We start from the raw sequence: 21771 nt of genomic DNA on the forward strand, positions 1-21771 counted from the left end.
CTTAAGGTAAGTGCCAACTGCCAAGTGATGAAAACTGTCTTTTACTTTACGACATACCCGTAACGGCTATCTCTTATCTCCCAAAAGTGAAGAGTAGACAAGAAGAGCAAGAATTAATGTGCAAATTGGAATCCAATGAAATCGATCAGAACATGTTCTTAGCTAGCTAGCTCCCAATAACATCTTATATTCTTCCCCCCCCCTCTCTCTCTCTCTCTCTAGAAAAGATAATCTTTTACTAAACTTGAACTAGTTCTGATAGGACCCTCTCCCTTTCTCCTCACATGAATGACCTTTCGTCCCCTGCACGAAACATTTTTGTTTCTCCTTATTGGTCTACTCCCTTATGAAGCTTGCTTAGAGAATCTTCTCCCATTTCTTAAAAATGATGTCTCACCATATTTGCAAAGTAGAGGAATGATTTGGGCAGAAAATGGTGTTATTGATCTTTGTCATGAGCAGAAAACACACCCAAAAAAACAAAAGGATATTTTATTCGACACGAGTGGATGAAGATAAATGCCCAACCCATTTAGTAGTATCAATGGGCTTGGGCTTAGGATGGCGAACTATCAGCATGGGCCATGTACTTATTCAGTCCCTTAGGCTGTGTTTGGTAGTTAAGAGAAAAAAAAGAAAAAAGAAAAAAGTACACTTTTTGTACCCTTTTCCTTGGGTTAAGAATTTTTCTTTGCACTTGATATGTCTTCATTCGAGAGAAGATTCCCCTTTTTAAATTCAAAATTTCTCTTGGGAATTGTGAAATTTTCTTTTGCTTCTCCAAAAATTTTCTTACAAAAAACACAAGAAAACATAATAAGACAAAAAATGAATGATTACACAATGATTTCCTATTTGTCTATCTCTCTCCTAAATTGCAATTCTTTTTGAATTTTTTTCTTTTCTTGGTAACCAAACATACATACTCTTTTTATTTTCTCACCATTTCTTCTCTTTTCTTTTTTTTTCTTTTCTTTCCTAGATTGTTTTTTCTTTTCTTTTCTTTTCTTGGCTACCAAACATAGCCTTATGTATCAAATCACTTGGTAGGCGAGTTGTATTGTGAGCCCTAGCCCAACCAAGCCTACTCTAAGACAGACAGGAGTTGGGCTGGATTTTCTGCCGGTAGGCTGGGCCAAGTTTCAGATTTAAAGGTCCAGGATAAGACTAGGCTGGGCTGGCTCTGCATATGATCAAAAAGAGGTCTAGTCCGGCCCATTAGGGTTAATCAGGGCCAAATTGAGCTGGGTAGTGCTTGGTATGGCTGGGTTAGGTTTTTTTTTAATCAAATTAATCGTGTCTATGTACCCAATGAATCCAAAAAAAGTTGTCTATATACTCGCCATTTAAATTCAAAAACCTCTCTTCGCGATGGGTATTGAGTCTAATATCAAGCAATTTTGTCGTATGGCACAAGCAATTCCCCCCTACGACACAAGTAACAATCACAACACAAGCTTTCTACTAGAAAAATTCCACAAACCACCTATATGACTATATCTAAATTCTAAAGGAACGATACAGGCTTACTTACAAGAATTTTACCTTTGCTTCAATCGAGTTGGTTAATAAAGAGCACCTTATTTATCGACCTACCCAAGGTGTATAAGATGAGTTCAGGGAGGCCAGATCCTCTCCTGGACCATGATTTCTTGCAACAATTTCACACCATCTATTGAATGTGGGTCCTTAAATGAGTAAGATTGTTGCAGGAGATGATCATCATGGTCCAGGAGAGGATCCCGTTCTGATTCGTTGAGGTCCCTTGCAAGACGGGACTATCCCGTCGTCCCTGCCAGCACCCGATACTTGTCCTTCCTAGTGAACTTGGTGCACTCAAACCCTAGTGTCTCCCCTAAGATCCCCTGCACGTAATTTGCTACATCATGTGGATTCTTTCCGGCTGAGCAGGTAGCCTCCACTGGTAACTGGTTCAAGAAAGTCACCTCATAAACTGGGCTAGGGTTCATGAAGAAGTAAATGTGGTCCAACGCCTTCCAACCCCTTGCAGTGGTCGCATGGAAGAACCCAACCCTACAGTTCATGGCCACCGGCACGATCTGATTCGTCAATTCTGCAAACAGTGCACTAAACCTCAAGAGAAATGGCTCACGACATGTTGTGCCCTCGGGGCATACAACTAGGTCACCTTTGGTTAGTTCTCTCTTAATCCTCTCTGCGTCCACGTCCCTCTTCCTCGTCAGCCGGACGGTGGGTATCGGCGATAGGATCTCAGAAAAACGTGAAATCGAGTAGGTGACCGCCGAGACCTTACGGCCCATTACGATGGATAGGGCGACGGGGTCTAGTAGGGTGCGGTGAGTGCACACGAAGAGAACACCGGTGTTCGTTCTGGAAGCCGGTGAAGTTGGTGGTGGCTTGCCTTTGACGATGATTTTCATACCAAATAATGGGATGATGTAGAGGAAGATAGACATGGGTAGCATCAGGCCCACCACAATGCGTATTGTTGCTAGTATGATTCCCACTGGAAACCATAGGAGGATGACGAGTGCAGTAGACGGCGTCGGACGCTTCACTAATCGACCATCATGGAAGATTACCGGCACCGGCCGAACGAATTGGTCGTCATCACCCATCCAGTTGCCAATCAATGGTCTATGGAGTTTTTCCTACGCACATAATTAGACTTAAGAAGACTTACCACACAAGCCATGGTTAGTGCCTCCTTCTTAGTGGTACATATGTTAGTTCATATGATAGACTATTTTCTCTACTCAATTTAATGTTTGTTTTGTCGTCCATCACATGGATTAACTCATGTACTATCATGTGGTAAATAATGAAGTTCACTCACCTTACAGAGAGACTGGAAGGACGGAGAACCAAATTCGTCCTTTACAAAACCAGTGGCCAACCCTAAACGGTTCACCACAAGCTCCCTCCCAATAACCTGATGGGCACGAAGATGTTCCTTCACAAATCTCTCCACCATCACCCTAGGGGTCTTAGTCACCACTACCCTCTTGTCGTAAGAGCTAAACACCCTCCAGGCCTCCATATCCAAGTCATTCATATAGAATTTGGGCAACACTGCTCGTGCCACGGACTCAATCTTGGATTCACGTACTCCGGCGAAGGCAACAAAGATGGTTAGCTTGAGACCAGCATCCCCCATACCCAGCAGGTCAAGTAGGAAGATTACCGGCCAGACCAATAGCAATAAGGAGAAACGAATCAAGCCACAGGCCTCGAAGGCAACAAGCATGAAGTAAGAGAAAGGGTCAGGGTCCTTCAGGAGGGTCCCTTCAAGTTCTAATACAACTGACTTCATTTGTGGTTTTTGTGTTTCTTCAATAGTATCCTCGCTTTCCATGGTTGGGTGCTTAATTTTGTTTCTGTTCTCTACTTATAAATTGCAATATCTTTCTTTCTCAATAAGGATTATACAAAAGTAGTTGATTAGGGTTTTGTCATAGCTTAATCAATACAGCGGAGGTAGTTGTGAATAAACTACCACTACGTACAATTTGGACTAGTCAATCAACTACTTGTTCTAATGGTGAACCGGTTTTGTTATCGGGTCGGTTTTGGTTTCATCCAGACTCCCTATAGCATACCAGATTATGGGGGAAAAAATCCGGTTTTTTAATGAGTTTTGGGCTATTATCGGGGTACATCGGTTTGAATTATGTTTCTGTCTAGGTTTTGGGCCGATTTTGGTTCGTTGTTGGGGTTTTTCAAGTTTCGATACAGTTCGATTCGATTTTAGGATCGTAATAACCAGCCCAATAAGAACTTAGATTGGATTGGGTTTACCGGTTAAGTCCCAATTTTGACACTTATTAGTGAACCACTTTCCCTCGTCTCCTATGTTAACAAGTTACAGTCTCTGTTTAATTTTTGGTTTCATAACAGTAGAAAAGAGCTTCGATCAACGAATTCTGTTAAGAATCTATTTCATTTTGTTCGTTGTACCTGTATTTCGTAAGTTTTCCAGTTAGATGTCACTTGTCCATGTTGCTCTCTTAGTAAATATCGCTTCTCCATGTTGCTATCTTGCAACATCCAATTTTGTAGTTTAAATCATAGGAGGGGGAATGAACAAAATTTGTTTGCTACCCAAGCAATTGCAACCCTTGGTACTAGCCCAGGGAATGGAATCTCAGGGGTAGGGGTGAAAAAATTCACCCTAAGTGGGTATTTTCAAACCTGCCTGACATTCCATTACGTAACTGTTATCAAGTAGCTGCAACTCAGGCAGCAGTAATTTTTTTTCCCAGAGGGAACGAATAAAAATTTAAAGAAAATCAATACATTAAGAGGACGTTGCCTGTAACTGGATTGCCACACGTTAGTTAATTAGCGTAAAAGGACAGCGGATTGTGTATTTATACAAGGACCTGACTCGAGCTCCACAACGTCCAAGTGCAGTTTCTCTCTCACAAACGAGGGAGGGTGGGAGCATGAGAACCTAATCCGTTTCTAATCCAAACACATCCACAAAAGGAAAAACCCTATATTAGATATCATGGCTGGGACTAGGACCATACGAGAATGGTTCTAGTACAAGAACCTGATTCAGACTCGTGGGAGCATGGGTGATTGAATTGTCCAAACTTCAAATAGAAAACATTTAATGAAGAAAGAGAGTTTGAGGTCTTTGTGTGGAAAATGAGAGGGCATGTGTAGTAATATACACTTTTTTTTTTAACCCGAATATTATCTAGGATCTGGGGACCCTTAAAATTTAATTAAATAGGAGAAACAAAATAATAAAAAAAAACAAAGGGCCGGGGGACATAACCCACCTTACCCTTACCCCAACCCCAACCCATGAGATACAAATCACTCTGACACTGGCAAAACCCAAAGGAAAACCTGCAAAAGAGAAAAGATTGCATTCTAAATATTGATAATCCCGTTTTATTTTCCCGAATGGTGTAACTAATATTAGACGGGAGAACATTATCACCATGGAAAATTGAATTTATAGTAAATTCACATACAAAGTTGGCTAATCAATTCGCTGCGCTATGATGTGTAGGAATATACACACTCACATCATAGGTAAGGGTATCAATCAAATTTTTTCTTTTTTTTCAATTCTATGATATGTACATACCAAAATTAAATCGAAATCATATATTTGTACAACCTCAAAGTCAACATTGAGCCGCACTGATTTGGCTTTATTCGATTTCTGTATTGGATTTCATTTGATTTGTACATGGCCTTATTAAATCGATGCACATCTAGCTTAAATACAAATAATATATTGAAACAAATAAAATCGATAACGTTTTGTTTTTTTTTTTTTGGTAAAGAAAAGTCGATAAGGAATTTACAACATCATGAAGATACAATGTGAAATATAATACAGCTTTCTACTAGATATCATATCAGATCGGATCATAACAGAAAGTAATTAACCAACCCTGATCAATCATGAACGGAAAGACAAGAACAATTTATTATTATATTTTTTTTTTAATTTTAATTTTAATTTTTTTTAAAGAGAATCGAAAGCCCCACGAGCAACATCACAAACCATCACCATATATCAACAGAACGATGCACGCTTGCTTACAAGAATAATTAAGGAGGAAAAAAGAAAGTCCGCCATGAGAGAACCAATTTTAGCTTTGCTTCAATGGAGTGTATACATAAAGGGCTTAAAAGTATTGAGAACCTTCTTTATTCGATCTAAGGAAGGTGTACAAGACACAGTCCCATCGTTCCCAGCCAGGACCCTATACTTGTCCTTCCTAGTGAAGGTGGTGCACTCAAACCCTAGCGTTGCCGCTAAGATCCTCTGCACGTAATTTGCTACATCATGGGGGCTCTTGCCCGCTGAGCATGTAGCGTCCACTGGTAACTGGTTCAGGAATGTCACCTCATAAACTGGGCGAGGGTTCATGAATAAGAAAATGGGGTCCAATGCCTTCCAACCCCTTGCAGTGGTAGCATGGAAGAATCCAACCCTGTAGTTCATGGCCACTGGGACGATCTGATCCGTTAATTCTGCAAAAAGGGCACTAAACCTCAAAAGAAATGGCTCACGACATGTGGTGCCCTCGGGGCACACCACTAGGTCACCTTTTGTTAGTTCTCTCTTTATCATCTCCGCGTCCACGTCCCTTATCCTCGTCAGCCGGACGGTGGGTATCGGCGATAGGATCTCGGAAAACCGTGAAATTGAGTAGGTGACAGCCGGGATTTTACGGCCGAGTACAGTGGCTAGTACAACGGGGTCCATTAGGGTGCGATGCGTGCACACAAAGAGAACGCCGGTGTTTGTCCCGGACGCCGCGAGTGACGGTGGCGGTGGCTTGCCTTTGACGATGATCCTGCCACCAAATAATTGAGCTATGTAAGGGATGATGGACATGGGTAGCATCAGGCCCACCAAAATGCGTATCGTCGCTAGTATGATTCCCACCGGGAACCAGAGGAGGATGAGGAGTGCAGTGAACGGCGTTGGACGCTTCACTAGTCGACCATCATGGAAGATTACCGGCCCTGGCAGGACGAATTGCTTGTCATTCTTCCAGTTGCCAATAAATGGATGATGGAGTTGTTCCTGAGTTTTTCAAGAACCATAAGACTTTGGACAAAACAAAGAGAAAAACAATTAAAACAAAAACATGAACCCAAGAACGGTTAGAAAAATCAAAACTCAAACGACCCAAAACCTTTGAAAGTCTATCAAACTTACTACACAAGCCATGTGGTTAGTGCCAATCTATGGATGGAGATTGGTGAACAACAATATTTAATCATTGATCTTATTTTCATTATTCGCGGAACTAGTCAGGCTGAAGACCTGAATACCCATTGTTAATTAAAAAATTAATGGACTGATTTGAAGTGTTAACTAGCTCACCTTACCGACAAAGGATGGAGAAGAAGCAACTTCGTCCCTGACAAAACCGGTGGCAAACCCAAAACGGTTCACCACAAGCTCGCTCCCGATAACCACCTCGGCACGTAGATGCTCTTTAACAAATCTCTCCACCATCACCCTTGGGGTCTTAGTCACCACCACCCTCCTGTTATAAGAGCTAAACACCCTCCAGGCCTCTATATTTAAGTCATCCATATAGAACTTGGGCAACACTGCTCGTGCCACGGACTCGATCTCGGATTCACGGATTCCAGCCAAGGTAACAAAGATAGTTAGCTTGAGACCAACATCCCCCATACCCAGCATGTCAAGAAGGAAGATGAGCGGCCAGACCAATAGCAATAAGGTGAAACGAATCAAGCCAGATGCCTCAAAGGCAACGAGCATGAAATAAGAGAAAGAGTTAGGGTCCTTGAGGAGGGTACCTTCAAGTTCTGATACAAAGGATGACTCCATTAATTGTGCTTCGTCTTTTGTGTCTCCTGTAGTATCCTTGCATTCCATTGTTGGGATTTGTTTCTATTCTCTACTTGTAAATTGTATCCGTTTATCTCTTATATTAATTAATCGATTGACTAGTTCAAATTGAGCAGTGGCAGTTTACCGGTTCACAACTACCTCCGCTGTTCCGGTTCACCCAACTCCCAAGTGAGATGAGTGGTAGGATTATACGCCACGCAAGTTCCAAGATTGATTGCTTAACTTCAACAAATCATCTACTTCTCCATATAGGCTCTAGGTTAGGGGTGACTCTCAATTCCGGGGCTGCACCGGCAGGCCGGGCCGAGTCCAAAATGAATACTATTTGGTTGTTCCTAAGCCTAAAGCCCGCTTAGAGCACCTATTTTGAGGACTGGTAGAAGAGTAACTGTTTCGTTGAATGTGTTGGTTGTACCTGTGTATTTGCTAGTTAGCTATAGCTTGTTATCGCTTGTTCATGTTGTTATCTAATCATATTTCCTTTTCATTCTTGTACCTGCACATGAAATCCTTATTGCTCGCTCATTTGGGAATGTTCAAAATCCATCCTCTCTATCTTTCTTTCTTTCTTTTTCTCTTTAATTAATTTCTTTTTCAGTGCATGCTGTTAGGATTAGAGTTTGGATCAAGTCCTCAAATGGAGATTAAGTGCATTTCATGCATGGATCAAAGATTGTATAAAAATGATTCTCATACAAAAACTTGATCCTGACTCGAAGGAATACTCACTTGAAACCCAATTTCTAGGTTAATCCAATCATTTATCATCTATCACAAGCAATAAACGTGCAATGTTCGGTCAAGATTGGGATCGGCTGAAATTATTTTTCTGAGAGTCGATTGCAAAGATATAAACTTAGAATCGGTGTTGACTCAATCCTTGCAGATTTCAATTTGAGAATTGGCTCCTTTTTGGAAACTCAAAATATAGACCCAAAACCTAATTAAACCTTGAAGTCAGGTCATCCTATCTAAAAAACCTAGTGATCTGATCCAAAAACCCTAAAATCAAACCTCTCAAAATTGAAAACCCAACAATCCAGTCCAAAACCCCTGGATTGGGGTATTCAAGAAAATCTAAAATAGTGTCTGATCACAACCCCTTCCAATCCAAATTGATCGATTTAACCAATGGTATTTCAAATTTTGAAACAGTGGCTGATTATCGTGTGGTTCATATTTTTTGAGGTTAACATTTTCATTCTTAACTCAATCTCCTACGCATCAAAACCCTCCCCACTGATCTCGGATTTAGGTTTGAGTTTGAATTTTCTTAAAATTCACGAGCAGTACAGTAAGAAGGCTTCACCATAAAGAAAAGGATTTATTTATTTTTTTTTTGGAGGGGGAGTTGGAAGGAGACTCTAGGGTAGGTAAGATATTTTTGAGATAGTAGGTGTGGTAGCACTCGATAAAATTTTGCCTCAACTTGATGGGAGATGTCTGGTGTTCAAGAAACTTACACGATTCTTTTTTTAATTTTATAATATATTAGTTAATTATAAGCCTATGATTTTATTTTATTTTTTGGGTGAAAATTATAAGCCTTCGAATTGGTGGTCTGAGAAGCTCGCAGGAGAATTCAATTCTTCTCTCTCAAAAGTTATTGTTTGGTCATGGGTGCTCAACATTTTTGGAAGTTAGTTAAGACCGTGTTTGGTATACATTATAAATAATGCATTCTAAGAAATCATGTCAAATGTAACTTTAGTTTTCCATCCATGATCTTAAGCCTAGTGCCACTCTATATATATTTGTCATCTCACCTTCTCAATGTCAACATTATGTGAGTCTCGAGCACCTCCCCCCTGAAGATCTTAACTCTACATCGTGATTCACGAGAATGAATTTATTTCCAACATTTTTTAAGAAAGAAAAGAACGAAGAAGTTGCAGCAGCTAAGAAGAGTTGCCTTAGGCACAGTCCTGAACTGGCCTAAAGTGGCAGTGGGTGAAGATAGTTTGCTTCAATATGATTTGTAAGGGCCATGGGCCGATATATAATTTTCCTACTGAGGCCATCACTATATGGCTAATAGGATCCAGTCCTTTATCTCTTGAGTGGGCCTTCACAAAACCAACGTTATTGAAGTGTTCAACACACTTGACAAGGTCACACACAGATAACAAAATCATGGATGATAAGGCCTTGACCAGGCTAAGTTGGACTAGCCCAGCCTGGATTCATCAACCAATTCACCATCGAACCCTCAAACCATGACCAGTAGAAACTATGCCAAATCTCTCTCTCTCCTATGAATGGATCATAACCCGCCCTCTTCATTGAGGGAAAACTAGATCCCGTGCGGAAGAGAGTCCAATCACTTCAGTGTGCATCCGACAGTTAGGATTCCTTGGACTACATGCTTGATGGTTAGGTTTGGAGTAGGGGTGTTAATCAGTCAAATCAGGTTGATCTCATTCGGGCCTAGCATGCCTATGCCCTTGCACTATGACCTATCTATTTAATGAATGAGTCAATCTCGTATTGGGCTCGATTAAGTTCCTAGTTTTAATCGGATTTCTCATAATCGAGCCTTAAATGGGATAATGTACCAATAAAGCTTTAAATGACCTTAAACAATCTTTAATTGTCTTAGATTTTATAAACTTTAATATATTTTATCAAATCATCCAAATTTTAGAAAATATATTACACTAAATTACAATCAATTTTTGATAAAAAAAAATTAATATATACCCTATTTTATTCAAAAAAAATCAAAATATACATATACATATAAACGTTGAGCTAAACATACCTTGTCAAGTCAAACTTGTAAACAGGTCGGGTCAGTTGGGCACCCGTCGAGCTTACCCCTTGCACAGTGTACTATCTATTTATAACCAAACCAAGCTAAGGCCCGATATGTTTAATAATCGGTGCAAGTTAAGTTGGTCTTTAAACTATTAGGTCCAAACAGTCGAATCAGTTGGGGTTTAGGATTAACACCCTTACTAATGTGCGTACCAAAATTCTTCCGATCATTGGAAATACATTGTGCACACCCAAACACTAGATAGGATCTGAATCCCTTTATTGATGGGTTACCTATTACCTTATCGAACCCTCTTCCATGAAAAAAAGAAAACTCTTTTAAGTTTAATTATGACTCATGAATGAAAGTTGGCGCCACGCTTACGCGGCATCACATATGATTGGTATCTTCACTGGTGACTGAATGATTGAATCCCTCTTCAAACTTGCAAGGTGCAAGTCCAAAAAACAAAAAGATATAACACTCCTTCAACAAGTTCCAAGGCTTTGATTTTTAACTTAAGGAAAAGCTCTGAAATTGAAATTAAAAAAGAAAAAGTATTAGCATTAGCATTAGCATTACCATAATCATTAGCATCTTAGATTAATTTTTAATTAATACATCTATATGATGGTACGCACGAGCATCATTGATGATGCACTCCATTTCTCTAGGGTTTGGGTGAACCTTGTACCTGGACTGAAGTTGGGAGAAAATCTGATCTCTGAAACAAGTTTTTTACTGTTTACCAATAAAATGCCAACGCTATGGGGGCATTAGAATAATAAGGGGTGGTAATGAGGACACATAGGAGTTAGGTCTAGGATTCCCATTACCGTGGATATACTTTTAGGGTTGGAATATTAATTAGGACAATGTATTTTTAAATTCTTCACTCACTTTGTTTCTTGAAATATCTTCTTTCAGTTTTAATGCGCATTATCTAGCATGTCCAATTCCTCCATTAATTAAAGAAAGATACCCTAATGTTTCCCACAAGAGGGTAGAAACAGTAAAACACTTGGTTTGGGATCACCACTGTAAATGAAGAAAGGAATTGATGATACTGTTTATGTAATAAATTTTTTGTGCGGTATTTTTCACCAAAAAAAAAAATGCATTCACATATGCCTTACTGTGGTTTGATTTGCAATCTAAGAGGTCACCACAAATAAAACACTTGGTTTGTGATCAAAACATTTATTTTGTTATGATTTTTTTTTTAATTATTAAATTTGTATATTAATACAATAAGGTATCATCTTACCATTCAAAGCTCAAGCTTTGTTAATGATTATATTTTAAGCTATTTAAAGTAAGGGAGAGGGTTCTTTGAGCAAGCAATATAGAGGAGCACACCAATCGTGTGTGGGGGAATAGTTTCGTACTATCATACATTAGAGATCAACGAGGTGTGGACACGTCATTTTATCACCTGGAAGGTGTTCATGACAACTATGAATACTTATTCAAGGACCAAGTGCAAATTCTACTTTAAGGTTTAAGAGATTCCTCACAATCTCGAAGGTGTTGGAGACCACCTATATAAGATTACCAAAATACCCCTAAAAGGTAAATATGGTTAACATACCTTAAAATCCATCTAAATTTCCAAATAAAATGATTTTTATACTTCATTTCATTATACTTAAAAATCTTATGTGCCTCTAGCTTGAAAAATATTATATTTTAGTCATGTGGGACCCGCATTGCAAGTGATTTATTGACTAAAATATAAATTTACCCTATTCATTAGTTATGCAATTTTTTTTTTTTTCAGATAATACTAGTTATACATATGGAAGATCGACTAACTTATGTGTATACTAATAAGTTATGAATATTATATTCATAACCCAAGTCATCACAATGTCATCAAATGAATATAAGTAATTATATCATGACCATCAGTTGACAGATATGATATGGATGTGGGTAATATTAATTATGATAAGTAGTTCTATTATGAGCACACCTTCTTAAAAGAGCATAAATAATTATTATTTTTATATTTCATAGCTGTTATTTATTTTTATTTTTTTATACATATTTCCTTGAAAATCTATTCAGCAGTGGTGGAATCTTAGGTTCTCTCTCCAGTCTTGTTCTTAGGAAGATTTTCCATTAATATTATGAGGTCAGTGTTATTACGGTTCCTCTCGTAAATTAGGGAGATACTCCGAAATCATACTTTTATTAGACATTATCTACTTCATCAATTACAGCTAACTTAAAATGTATTCTATTTCTAAAACCTTGACACGGATTTTGTTAGTCAGATTAACAATTAATGGCGATAATGATGGTGATTGATTCTTGCTAGTTTTGCTCATGGTTTTCCTCTTTCAAGGTACCTCTTATCGTCTATCCTTTTACTTTTTTTTCTTTTTTTTTTTCATTCTTCATCGTTTACCCTTTTTTAACGGAAAAATGGTAATAAAAAATATACATTTAAATTAGTTTCTATGTTTTTTATTTTAGTATTGTTCTCTAAGTTGATTGCCTCCCGCAATTCCTAAGAAGCCTATTAAGTGATTGTATTTATAGGCACGTGAGCTTGCGCTAGCCAAAAAAACAGAAAAAAAAAAAGCTCATTTATTATTGTTGCCAAATAACAATGTAATATCAAAAGGAAAAAGTTTTATTTTAACCATGGTAAAAAAATACTCACGAATCTATAATTATTGTTACTCTTCATATTTATCAGTGGTCCAAAATACCCTTCAATTGTTCATGAGCATCCATCCAAACGCAATGATGGTGATTGGCTTATGAAAAACTTGGTTTTTACCAAAATTAGTAATTATAAATTTCTATCTTCAATATGTCGCAAATAAATAGTGTATAGGTCTTCTTTTCAAGTAATTTTTATAGGTGCACATTTGACACTAGCTAAATTGATTTCAAAAGCTATTTTCATGTCCAAATTTTCCTAATAATAAATAGCAGAATGCAAACTTACATATACAAGGGTGAAGTCTCGACACGCCCTCACCTAAAAGCAAAATATCATGTCCTCCAATAATCACCACATAACAACATAGATGGAGCTGAAAATTTATGTGTAGGTGGACTACAAGATCCTCTCCTCACCTATTAATTTTTTTTGCTCATATATTAAATTTCAGTAGATTCTAACGATAAAAAAGTTCATATCACAATTTATCGTTATCAAAACATAGGGCATATTTGTCTACTTCACTTTCGGATGATGGCGTGCTAGAATTTTGTTCCATATAGATGCAGAGAAAGAAGATACCATATCTATTGAATCAGGACGGTTATATCCATGGTTTCAAGTATTTGTCTTGTATCAGCCATATCAGATCGGTATCAACTGAGATCGATCCCCGATCCCTAATCCCTGATCGATCTGAATCGATGATGCTTATCATTTATGGGGTAAAATAATAAAAAAATTAGTAAATTTTAAAAAAAGTAAGGATGAAACTGATCGATACCCACCGATCCAATCCAAATTGGTATCGGACCGGTATCCAATACTGATACCGTCCCCTAAATCTATGGTTATATCCAATCTCAAATGCTCGTACTTTCATTTCCTTTTTTACCCGTATCGGTGTACACAATTGTACTCCGTACCATTTGTGGGTATATAAAGGAGAGAGAGAAAACACACCAGAATCTGAAAGTTTTGTGCCACATTTATCGAACATTGTTAGCGTATTCTGGGAGATGTGAGAAGGAACGAGATGCCGAATCTTGTTGAACCACCGTCACACGAACAAAAGCCAAATGTAATTACCCAAAACGACAAAGTTTCTTAGATATTGACAAAGAAAGACAAAATCATCGCTTCCTCAAAAGGGGAAAACTAATGGAGGTCATTTCTGTCATTAAATACTTGCATCCCATCCTTGATCTGTCACGAACGAATCTCTGATAGTGGTTACGTGGCAAATTTTAAAGTGATTTTTTAGGGCACGAGAGAAAAACATCATTGTCCCTTTCTTTCTCACATGACACGACACTCACTACAACACATCTTTATTCAATCACTTGAGCTTTTACGAAATTAATTAATTAAAATTAAAGGATCAAAATACAATTGTATTAATTTTGGAGGGTAGGAAAGGGAAATAAAAAAAAGAAAAGGAAAGAAAACAACGTCTCCCTATTATCAAATATTTAGTTGGTCTGGTCCTGAAATAAAACCCTAACGGGTTCTTGCTAGAAAAACCCCGCCGTATTGATCTCTGCCGTCGGCCGCTGAATCCGACGGTTCTGATCTCAACAGCTCGTGTGCTTTAATCAATCCATTCTCAATCACATCGTTTTCCTTTTTCTCGTCTCTAACTTTTGTTTCTCGTAGTTGTTCAGAGTGTTTGTTTTTGCAGCACAACTCAGTAATTGTCGTAGTAGTAGTGGTAGTAGTAGTTGTTGTTGATGTCTCTGGTCACTGCTAAAGCAGCGATCTTTCATTGTAGAAATGGCGGAAATGATCGCCGATCGTCGATATTGTCGATGTAATAATCAGCAACTTGTTTTTTTTTTTTTTTCCCTAGCTGATCTCCCGATTTTCCGGTGAATTCTTAGTAATATTCCCTCATTCGAGATTTTGTTCGATTTTCGATTCGTTCATCTTTAATTAAGCTTTATAATCAGGTTTCTGAGTGAAGAAAAATGAACTCGTTAGCCACTTTGAGAGACAAAGATCCTATTTTTGCAATTAGCTGCTGAGAAATATAGTACTGGTAGCTCTTGAGCTGTTCAAGTTGCGGCAGAACTGCTTTAGGGTTTTGTTTTTGTTGGGTTTTTTTTTTTTTTTTTGATCGTGGAATGGTCACTGAGAGTCCTCTTAAAATTTTGTCTGATTTGGGGATGCGACCGATGCTCGGGAGCAACGATGGATCGTTTGGAGAGGAGTTTGGGAAGGAGTTAGGTTTGTTGCTTAGAGAGCAACGACGGCAGGAAGCAAATGATAGGGAGAGGGAGCTTAATCTGTACAGGAGTGGTTCTGCTCCTCCGACCGTCGAGGGCTCCTTAAACGCTGTTGGAGGACTGTTCAATCATGTCGGAGACGCCTCGCTCTCAGACTTTGCTGGCAGTAAGAACGCCAACGAGTTCTCGGAAGAACAGCTCCGCTCTGATCCAGCTTACCTTTCTTATTATTACTCTAACGTGAATCTGAACCCCCGTCTTCCGCCACCTTTGCTCTCTAAGGAGGATTGGCGTTCCGCACAGAGGCTTCAAGGTGGGAGTTCAGTGATAGGAGGCATTGGAGACAGAAGGAAGGTGAATCGAGATGGCGACGGGGGCAGTAGATCGCTGTTCTCATTGCAGCCTGGGTTCAATTCTCAGAAAGAAGAGAACGAGGTTGGGCTTAGGAAACCACAGGCTGCATCGGAGTGGGGTGGTGATGGCCTGATTGGATTGTCGGGATTAGGACTTGGGAGCAGGCAGAAGAGCTTTGCCGATATTTTTCAGGTGACCCTCGTTAATACTCTGTTGCTCTATGCTTAAAAGTTCTCTTCCTGTTTTGCCGTGCTTAAAATTCTTTTGGGCATAGCTATTGCAAGAAAGTATGCTTTTTGTTTCCGTCCCTTCTTTCTTCTATCTCTTTCTAGTATCACAATGGATGTTTAGCACTTTGTTATGCTAGGTTCTACTTTAGGCATCCTTTGCAGATTTATTCATTAGATTCGGTTTCCAATCTCCCCCCACCCCCAAAGTATTGTGCAGATATAAGCTTCTTTTTGTCTTCTTCATTAGTCTCTATTTTTGTTGTTGATTTGAATATTTATGCTAACCTTGACTTACATAGAATGGTGGTGATTGGTTAATGCATTCAATTGATCTTCCAGCAAATGATAACATGTTTCTTGCTAACTTGCTCGTGTACTTACATGTATCGAGTTTCCTCATCTTTTAGCTTATAATTCCTATCCTCAAGTGCTTTCTTTTTTTGGCTCATCATGGTAGTGCTGTCTTTCATCAATGATCAAGCCATCCATATCTTTACCTATTGGCTGATCTTGGAGCCTATTAAACTCCAATTTACTCATACCTTTTTCTATTGTCATCTTTGGTGATTTCCTTCACATTGCAGCTTAATTATTTTTCCTCACGAACCTGACTATTGTTTGTTTTTCCTTCTTTCACCCCTGAATCAGAGCCTACTTCCTGAAGTGTTTTCCTTTCGGAAAGGAACAGTATCTGGCATTGATGTAATATAGTGGGATAGGAAACTATTGATTGATAGCATTTTCAACCAACTAGCCAAAACTTTTAAATGTTTCTAAAAATGACTGTTGGCTTCATTTTCCCTTCTTCCTCTCTGGCATTAACTTATTAGATATCCTTTCTACTCAACTTGCTGTGGATTTGTTATTAGATACCCATTCAGTCATTGGTCTTGAAAATGGTTTTTGGAGTTGAATTTATTAGAAGGGATTTAGTCTTTATTTCTGGCTTTATGAGTATGGCGGAGGGAATAAAAATCAAGGCCTGTACATGGAGAACTGCTTTCTTTGTCTTTTTTGTAGAATGGATCGATTTTCTTATTTCGTCTATGCAGAATTTGCTTCTTTCTGTTGGAGGGAGTGGAAGCAGTGTCTGCCCTTCGAGTTTGAGACCACTCCTTGATCTCAACTTCCCTCCTGTGGAAGGGGCTCACCTGGCCTCAACTTGTGCCCTGCTGCTGACCCTGCCCTTGCCCTTGCCGCCCATTTTGTTCCCTACCAGGAAATTGAAATAAGAATGAAGCTTTGTGACGCACAGTCACATATTCAAGGAGAGGTGCCTAACAATAAGGATAGATGATTAAACATGTTCATAGATCATGGTGAGGTAACAATGGAGCTCTTCGCCCTTGGATCTGCAAGCCCTTAAGGAAACTGGATATATTAAAAGGGGGATTTTTTAGACCCCTAACTTAAAGAACTTTTGAGAATAAGACAAGGGGTAATTAAAAGAAAGTGTCGAGTTCTAAATGCACCTATAAAGGTGTCATTCAGATACTCCCATTAAAAAAGTAAATAATGATGGATTAAAGCCTAAGTTGAGCTGTCAAATCTGATGCATTATACTCACCGCACTCCTCGTTCTTCACATCTTACTAGCTTTTGCAAATTTCTAAACATTTTCTCGGGGATTGAAACAAACCTGGTCTCGACTGCTTTTACCATTGCCTTTCTTATCCCTCCTCGTCTGGTGAGTATTCTTTCGTTCTGCCATATTTTTGCTATTGTGGTTGCAAAAGGGAAATGATATGTTTCTTTTTCTCATCTTATGGATGTTACGGTTTCCAAATAAAGAGTGGGTGAATAGTTTGAGTATAAAGTAACTTAAGATAATCTCAGCTTGACCTCAGCAAGCAAGGAGAATATTGTTCTGATAAATGAATTAAGTGATGAGCATCAATGGATGTGTCTAAAGAATCTGCAGATTCAATCGATTCCCGAAATTATGAAATTCTCACCTTTAAGCCATCTCAGCTAACATGATTCCATATGACATTTAATTGGCTTCCAGAAAGAGATGTTGGTCCCAAGGGCAATTGTAGCTATATTAGTCTTTGAGGGTTCTACGACTAGATTTTCATATACTCTGATTTATTTACCATAGATTATTTTGTGATTTAATTTGCTTATTTTTTTCTTGTAGAAGATATTATAAATGGAAAATTTTGATGTCAGGGTCCTTTTTGTCATTTTTAAGCTTACAGTTTAGTCCGGAGAAAGACAATTTGATTTTTTCCCTCCAATAGAACCACGACCTGTTGTTAGGTTTGGGAAGCTGGAAATATTGGCCTGTTGTATCCAATCCTAAAGATGCTTCCTGCATGGTTTGAAATCTATCATTCATTTGCATTTAGAAGTTAGACAGCAAACAACTGAGTGAGTTATTCTGTGTTCTTACATTGATGAGGTCGCAAGGTATTGAAAATTTTGCCCTTAGGTTTTTGTCCTATCTTCTCTTGTGAACTTTGGTTGAAATCATGTAACATTAAACTATTACAGCATAAGTCTTTGTTGTTTGGGTTCGGTTGTTGTTATTGTTGTATTATTATCATTAATTATTAATTATTGTTATTATTATTATGATACCTGTTGTCTTCTGCTTCTTCTGGTGGAGTAAGAGGTTAGTTTCAATGCAGGATGATCTGGGGCGTGCAACACCTCTCTCTAGTCATCCTTCTCGCCCTGCCAGCCGTAATGCCTTTGATGACAATGGGGAGCCACTAGGTTCTGCTGAATCTCAGCTTGCTCCGTTGCATCTTGAATTGGCAGCTGTAGATGCTTTGCGGTCTGGTGCAAATATTCAGGGTATGTCTGGGGTCCATAACATCGGTCCGTCAACTTCTCATAGTTTTGCGTCTGCTTTAAGTGCCTCCTTGTCAAGAAGCACAACTCCTGATCCTCAACTTGTTGGTAGGGCTCCTAGTCCTTGCCTTCCACCTGTTGGAGGAGGGAGGGTCAGTGATAAAGATAAGAGGAATATCATTGGTTCTAACTCATTCAATGGTGTTTCATCAAGTATGAGTGAATCTACCGATCTTGTAGCTGCTTTGTCCGGAATGAATTTGTCAACAAATGGTGTGGTAGATGAAGAGAATCATGCACAACCACATGTTCAACATGGTATGGATGATCACCATAGTTTCGTATTCAATCTGCAAGGTGGTCAGAACAGTGTTAAGCAGAACCCATACTTGAAGAGATCTGAGTCTGGGCATTTAAATCTGCCTTCCATTCCTCAGCCAGCAAAGGGATCATACCCTAATTTGGGTAAAAGCGATGGGACTGGGATGGTCCCGAACAACTCTCCGGTGATAGTTGATGCACAGGCTGAACTGCATAAACCTACTGTATCCTCTGGTAACTTGTACATGAAAGGTCCCTCCACCCAAACGCTTAATAGTGCAGGAGGTTCTCCTTCTCACTATCAGAATGTAGATGGTGCAAATTCAGCATTTGCAAATTATGGTTTAGGTGGTTATTCCATGATTACAGGTCAGCTTGGCAGTGGTAATCTGCCTCCTTTATTCGAAAATGTTGCTGCAGGATCTGCTATGGCAGCCCCTGGCATGGACTCTAGAACACTGGGGGGAGGTTTGCCTTCTGGAACAAATTTGACTGGTGCGGCAGAATTGTCAAATCTCAACAGGATGGGCAATCATACAGCTGGGAATGCTCTTCAAGTGCCCCTTATGGATCCTTTGTATCTTCAGTACTTGAGGACAGCTGAGTATGCTGCAGCACAGGTTGCAGCTCTTAATGACCCTTCTGTCGACAGGAACTACCTTGGGAATTCATATGTGGATTTACTTGGGCTCCAAAAAGCTTATCTTGGGGCATTGCTTTCACCCCAGAAATCGCAGTATGGAATGCCTTTCCTAGGTAAATCTGGCAACCTCAATCCTGGTTACTATGGAAACCCTTCTTTTGGTCTTGGTATGTCATATACTGGAAGTCCATTGGCAAGTCCAGTTCTTCCCAATGCTCCTGTTGGAGCTGGTAGTCCTATTAGGCATGAGCGAAACATGCGCTTTCCTCCTGGGCTGAGAAACTTAGGCGGCGGTGTCATGGGATCCTGGCACTCAGAAGCTGCTGGGAACATGGATGAGAGCTTTGCATCCTCACTTTTGGAGGAATTTAAGAGCAACAAAACCAAATGTTTTGAACTTTCAGAGATTGCAGGTCATGTTGTTGAATTCAGGTATATGTTGCTTTATCTTCTCCAGCCTCCATTACTAAAGAATTATCTAGTTTTAAAATTCAGGAATATTGGAATTGAATTCTTCTATCCAACGATTTTTATGAGCAGTGCTGATCAGTATGGTAGCCGATTTATACAACAAAAACTTGAAACAGCTACAACGGAAGAGAAAAACATGGTTTTCCAGGAAATCACTCCCCAAGCGCTTTCTTTGATGACTGATGTTTTCGGTAACTATGTTATCCAAAAGGTATCTTAATTATTATTTAATCCCCGTTCACCTTCTTATTGAGAATCTGACATATGCACGTGTTTCATCTGTACGTTTGTTTTCGGTTCTTTTGAGATTTCTATGGATGTCTTACAATTGTAGTTTCTCTCCAGTTTTTTGAGCATGGAACTGCGTCTCAGAGAAGAGATCTGGCAAACCAGCTAACTGGTCATGTTTTGACTCTTAGTCTACAAATGTATGGCTGTCGAGTGATACAAAAGGTACCTTTGCAATTGTAACTAAAGTAAACCAGTTGTCCCCCCCCCCTCGTTTGAAGTTCTACATATCTTCGAGTTTCTGGTGCTCATTTTTGTCTACAGTAGTGCCATGCATCTCTTTATTTGCTAAAAAAATGGGTGCTGATGGCATTATCCGATATACTTGTATTTTTTTTCCCTCTCCCATCCCAACACAATTGAGTCCACTCATTTTATGGATGACTGAATCATATGTGACACTTGAAAATAATTCTTCTCTGAAGATCGCCTGTTGGCCTGGTGACTAGTGGTCAACGGGAAATTAAGCAAAAAGACACTATTTTCCACCATAAATAACCAAAAGTCTCTATACAGTGCAGATATATGGTGCTGACCTTCTCGAAAGAGAGGTATGGGAACTTATGGTTTTGCATTTGAAAATAAAGGGCGCAGCAAGTGTACTTCCAGTCCTTGAAATGTACATGCTTCAGTTTCTTCCCCTGCTCACTAACATGATTTAGATAAAGCTCCTAAAGATGATAGTTCCATTTTTTAACATTTTGTAATGCATGTTGTCAGATCTTCCTCGTTCTTACTGTTGTATAATTATATGATTTTTTCAAAATCCATTGGTTCAGGCAATAGAAGTTGTAGATTTGGACCAACAGACTAAAATGGTCTCAGAGCTTGATGGTAATGTCATGCGTTGTGTACGTGACCAAAATGGAAATCATGTCATCCAGAAGTGTATTGAGTGCATACCTCAAGATGCTATTCAGTTCATCATTTCTTCATTCTATGATCAAGTTGTTACACTTTCTACCCATCCTTACGGTTGTCGTGTCATACAGGTTGAGATTTTTTTATTGCAACTTTGGGCGCTTAATCTAATATAACAGATGTAAAACTAAATCACATGTCTTTCATATTACAGAGAGTACTGGAACATTGCGGTGACCCAAAAACACAGCGTATCATGATGGTTGAGATCTTGCAATCTGTTTGCATGTTGGCACAGGACCAATATGGAAATTATGTTGTTCAGGTTTGTTCTATTTCAGAAGCTTTTTTTAATTCACTGGAATAGTTCTCATAAGTCATAACAGGTTGCAGCTATTGCACGGAGTTGATGTGGTTTGATGTGGTTGGCATATTTTGTGTTCTTTGCTAGAATAATGGACCTTCTTACCCATACATCCTCTTCCCCCCCCCCCTTCTTTTTTCTCACCTGTTTCCCCAATGCCTCCTGGGGCTTCTGCTTATACAATTTTGCAATAAGAAATTTCTTTTGATTGCCTAACCATTTGTTTAACATTGCATCATTAATAATAACTGTTGATGGTTCTGCTCGGTAAATAGTATTGCACCAAATTATTATTTTAACAAGTGTCCATGGGCTTGTACTTGTAATCTGTCACTATGGCTTTGTAATTCGAGGTTTCTAGAACAAAATTTGAAAGTGAGAACCCTTTTCTTTATCTTTATTTGGGTGTAACTACTTGAGCTGGATGAGAGG

General features: G+C 39.0%; 3 protein-coding genes across 3 annotated transcripts in view; 1 reads left to right on the forward strand and 2 right to left on the reverse strand.

Moving 5' to 3' along the window:
- Window positions 1–1778: 1778 nt before the first annotated feature.
- LOC122086247 (glycerol-3-phosphate acyltransferase 5-like) lies at window positions 1779–3295 on the reverse strand. Its single transcript, XM_042654988.1, has 2 exons — window positions 2819–3295; window positions 1779–2633 (listed from the first exon to the last, which is right to left on the reverse strand). The coding sequence occupies exons 1-2, from the start codon at window positions 3293–3295 to the stop codon at window positions 1779–1781; spliced, it is 1332 nt and encodes a 443-aa protein (XP_042510922.1).
- Window positions 3296–5507: 2212 nt separating this feature from the next.
- LOC122086398 (glycerol-3-phosphate acyltransferase 5-like) lies at window positions 5508–7556 on the reverse strand. Its single transcript, XM_042655178.1, has 2 exons — window positions 6848–7556; window positions 5508–6544 (listed from the first exon to the last, which is right to left on the reverse strand). Exons 1-2 carry the CDS (start codon window positions 7370–7372, stop codon window positions 5612–5614), a joined length of 1458 nt encoding a protein of 485 aa, XP_042511112.1. The 5' UTR covers window positions 7373–7556; the 3' UTR covers window positions 5508–5611.
- Window positions 7557–14256: 6700 nt separating this feature from the next.
- Window positions 14257–21771, forward strand: part of LOC122087487 (pumilio homolog 2-like) — an 11627-nt gene continuing 4112 nt past the window's right edge. Inside the window, exons 1-6 of the mRNA XM_042656639.1 lie at window positions 14257–15554; window positions 18226–19787; window positions 19896–20037; window positions 20172–20279; window positions 20894–21106; window positions 21190–21300. Coding sequence (XP_042512573.1) covers window positions 14907–15554; window positions 18226–19787; window positions 19896–20037; window positions 20172–20279; window positions 20894–21106; window positions 21190–21300 — 2784 coding nt within the window. The 5' untranslated portion in view covers window positions 14257–14906. The remainder of the gene's footprint in view (window positions 15555–18225; window positions 19788–19895; window positions 20038–20171; window positions 20280–20893; window positions 21107–21189; window positions 21301–21771) is intronic.

This window comes from Macadamia integrifolia, chromosome 8 (assembly GCF_013358625.1).
Source record: "Macadamia integrifolia cultivar HAES 741 chromosome 8, SCU_Mint_v3, whole genome shotgun sequence".
NCBI lineage: Eukaryota > Viridiplantae > Streptophyta > Magnoliopsida > Proteales > Proteaceae > Macadamia > Macadamia integrifolia.

Excerpts from the sequence above, each read along its gene's own strand:
- LOC122086247 (XM_042654988.1), bottom strand. The coding sequence starts at position 3,295 with ATGAAGTCAGTTGTATTAGAACTTGAAGGGACCCTCCTGAAGGACCCT. Across the intron at positions 2,634-2,818 it reads CCTTCCAGTCTCTCTGTAAG|GAAAAACTCCATAGACCATT; the intron begins GTGAGTGAACTT and ends TTATGTGCGTAG.
- LOC122086398 (XM_042655178.1), bottom strand. The coding sequence starts at position 7,372 with ATGGAATGCAAGGATACTACAGGAGACACAAAAGACGAAGCACAATTA. Across the intron at positions 6,545-6,847 it reads CTCCATCCTTTGTCGGTAAG|GAACAACTCCATCATCCATT; the intron begins GTGAGCTAGTTA and ends TGAAAAACTCAG.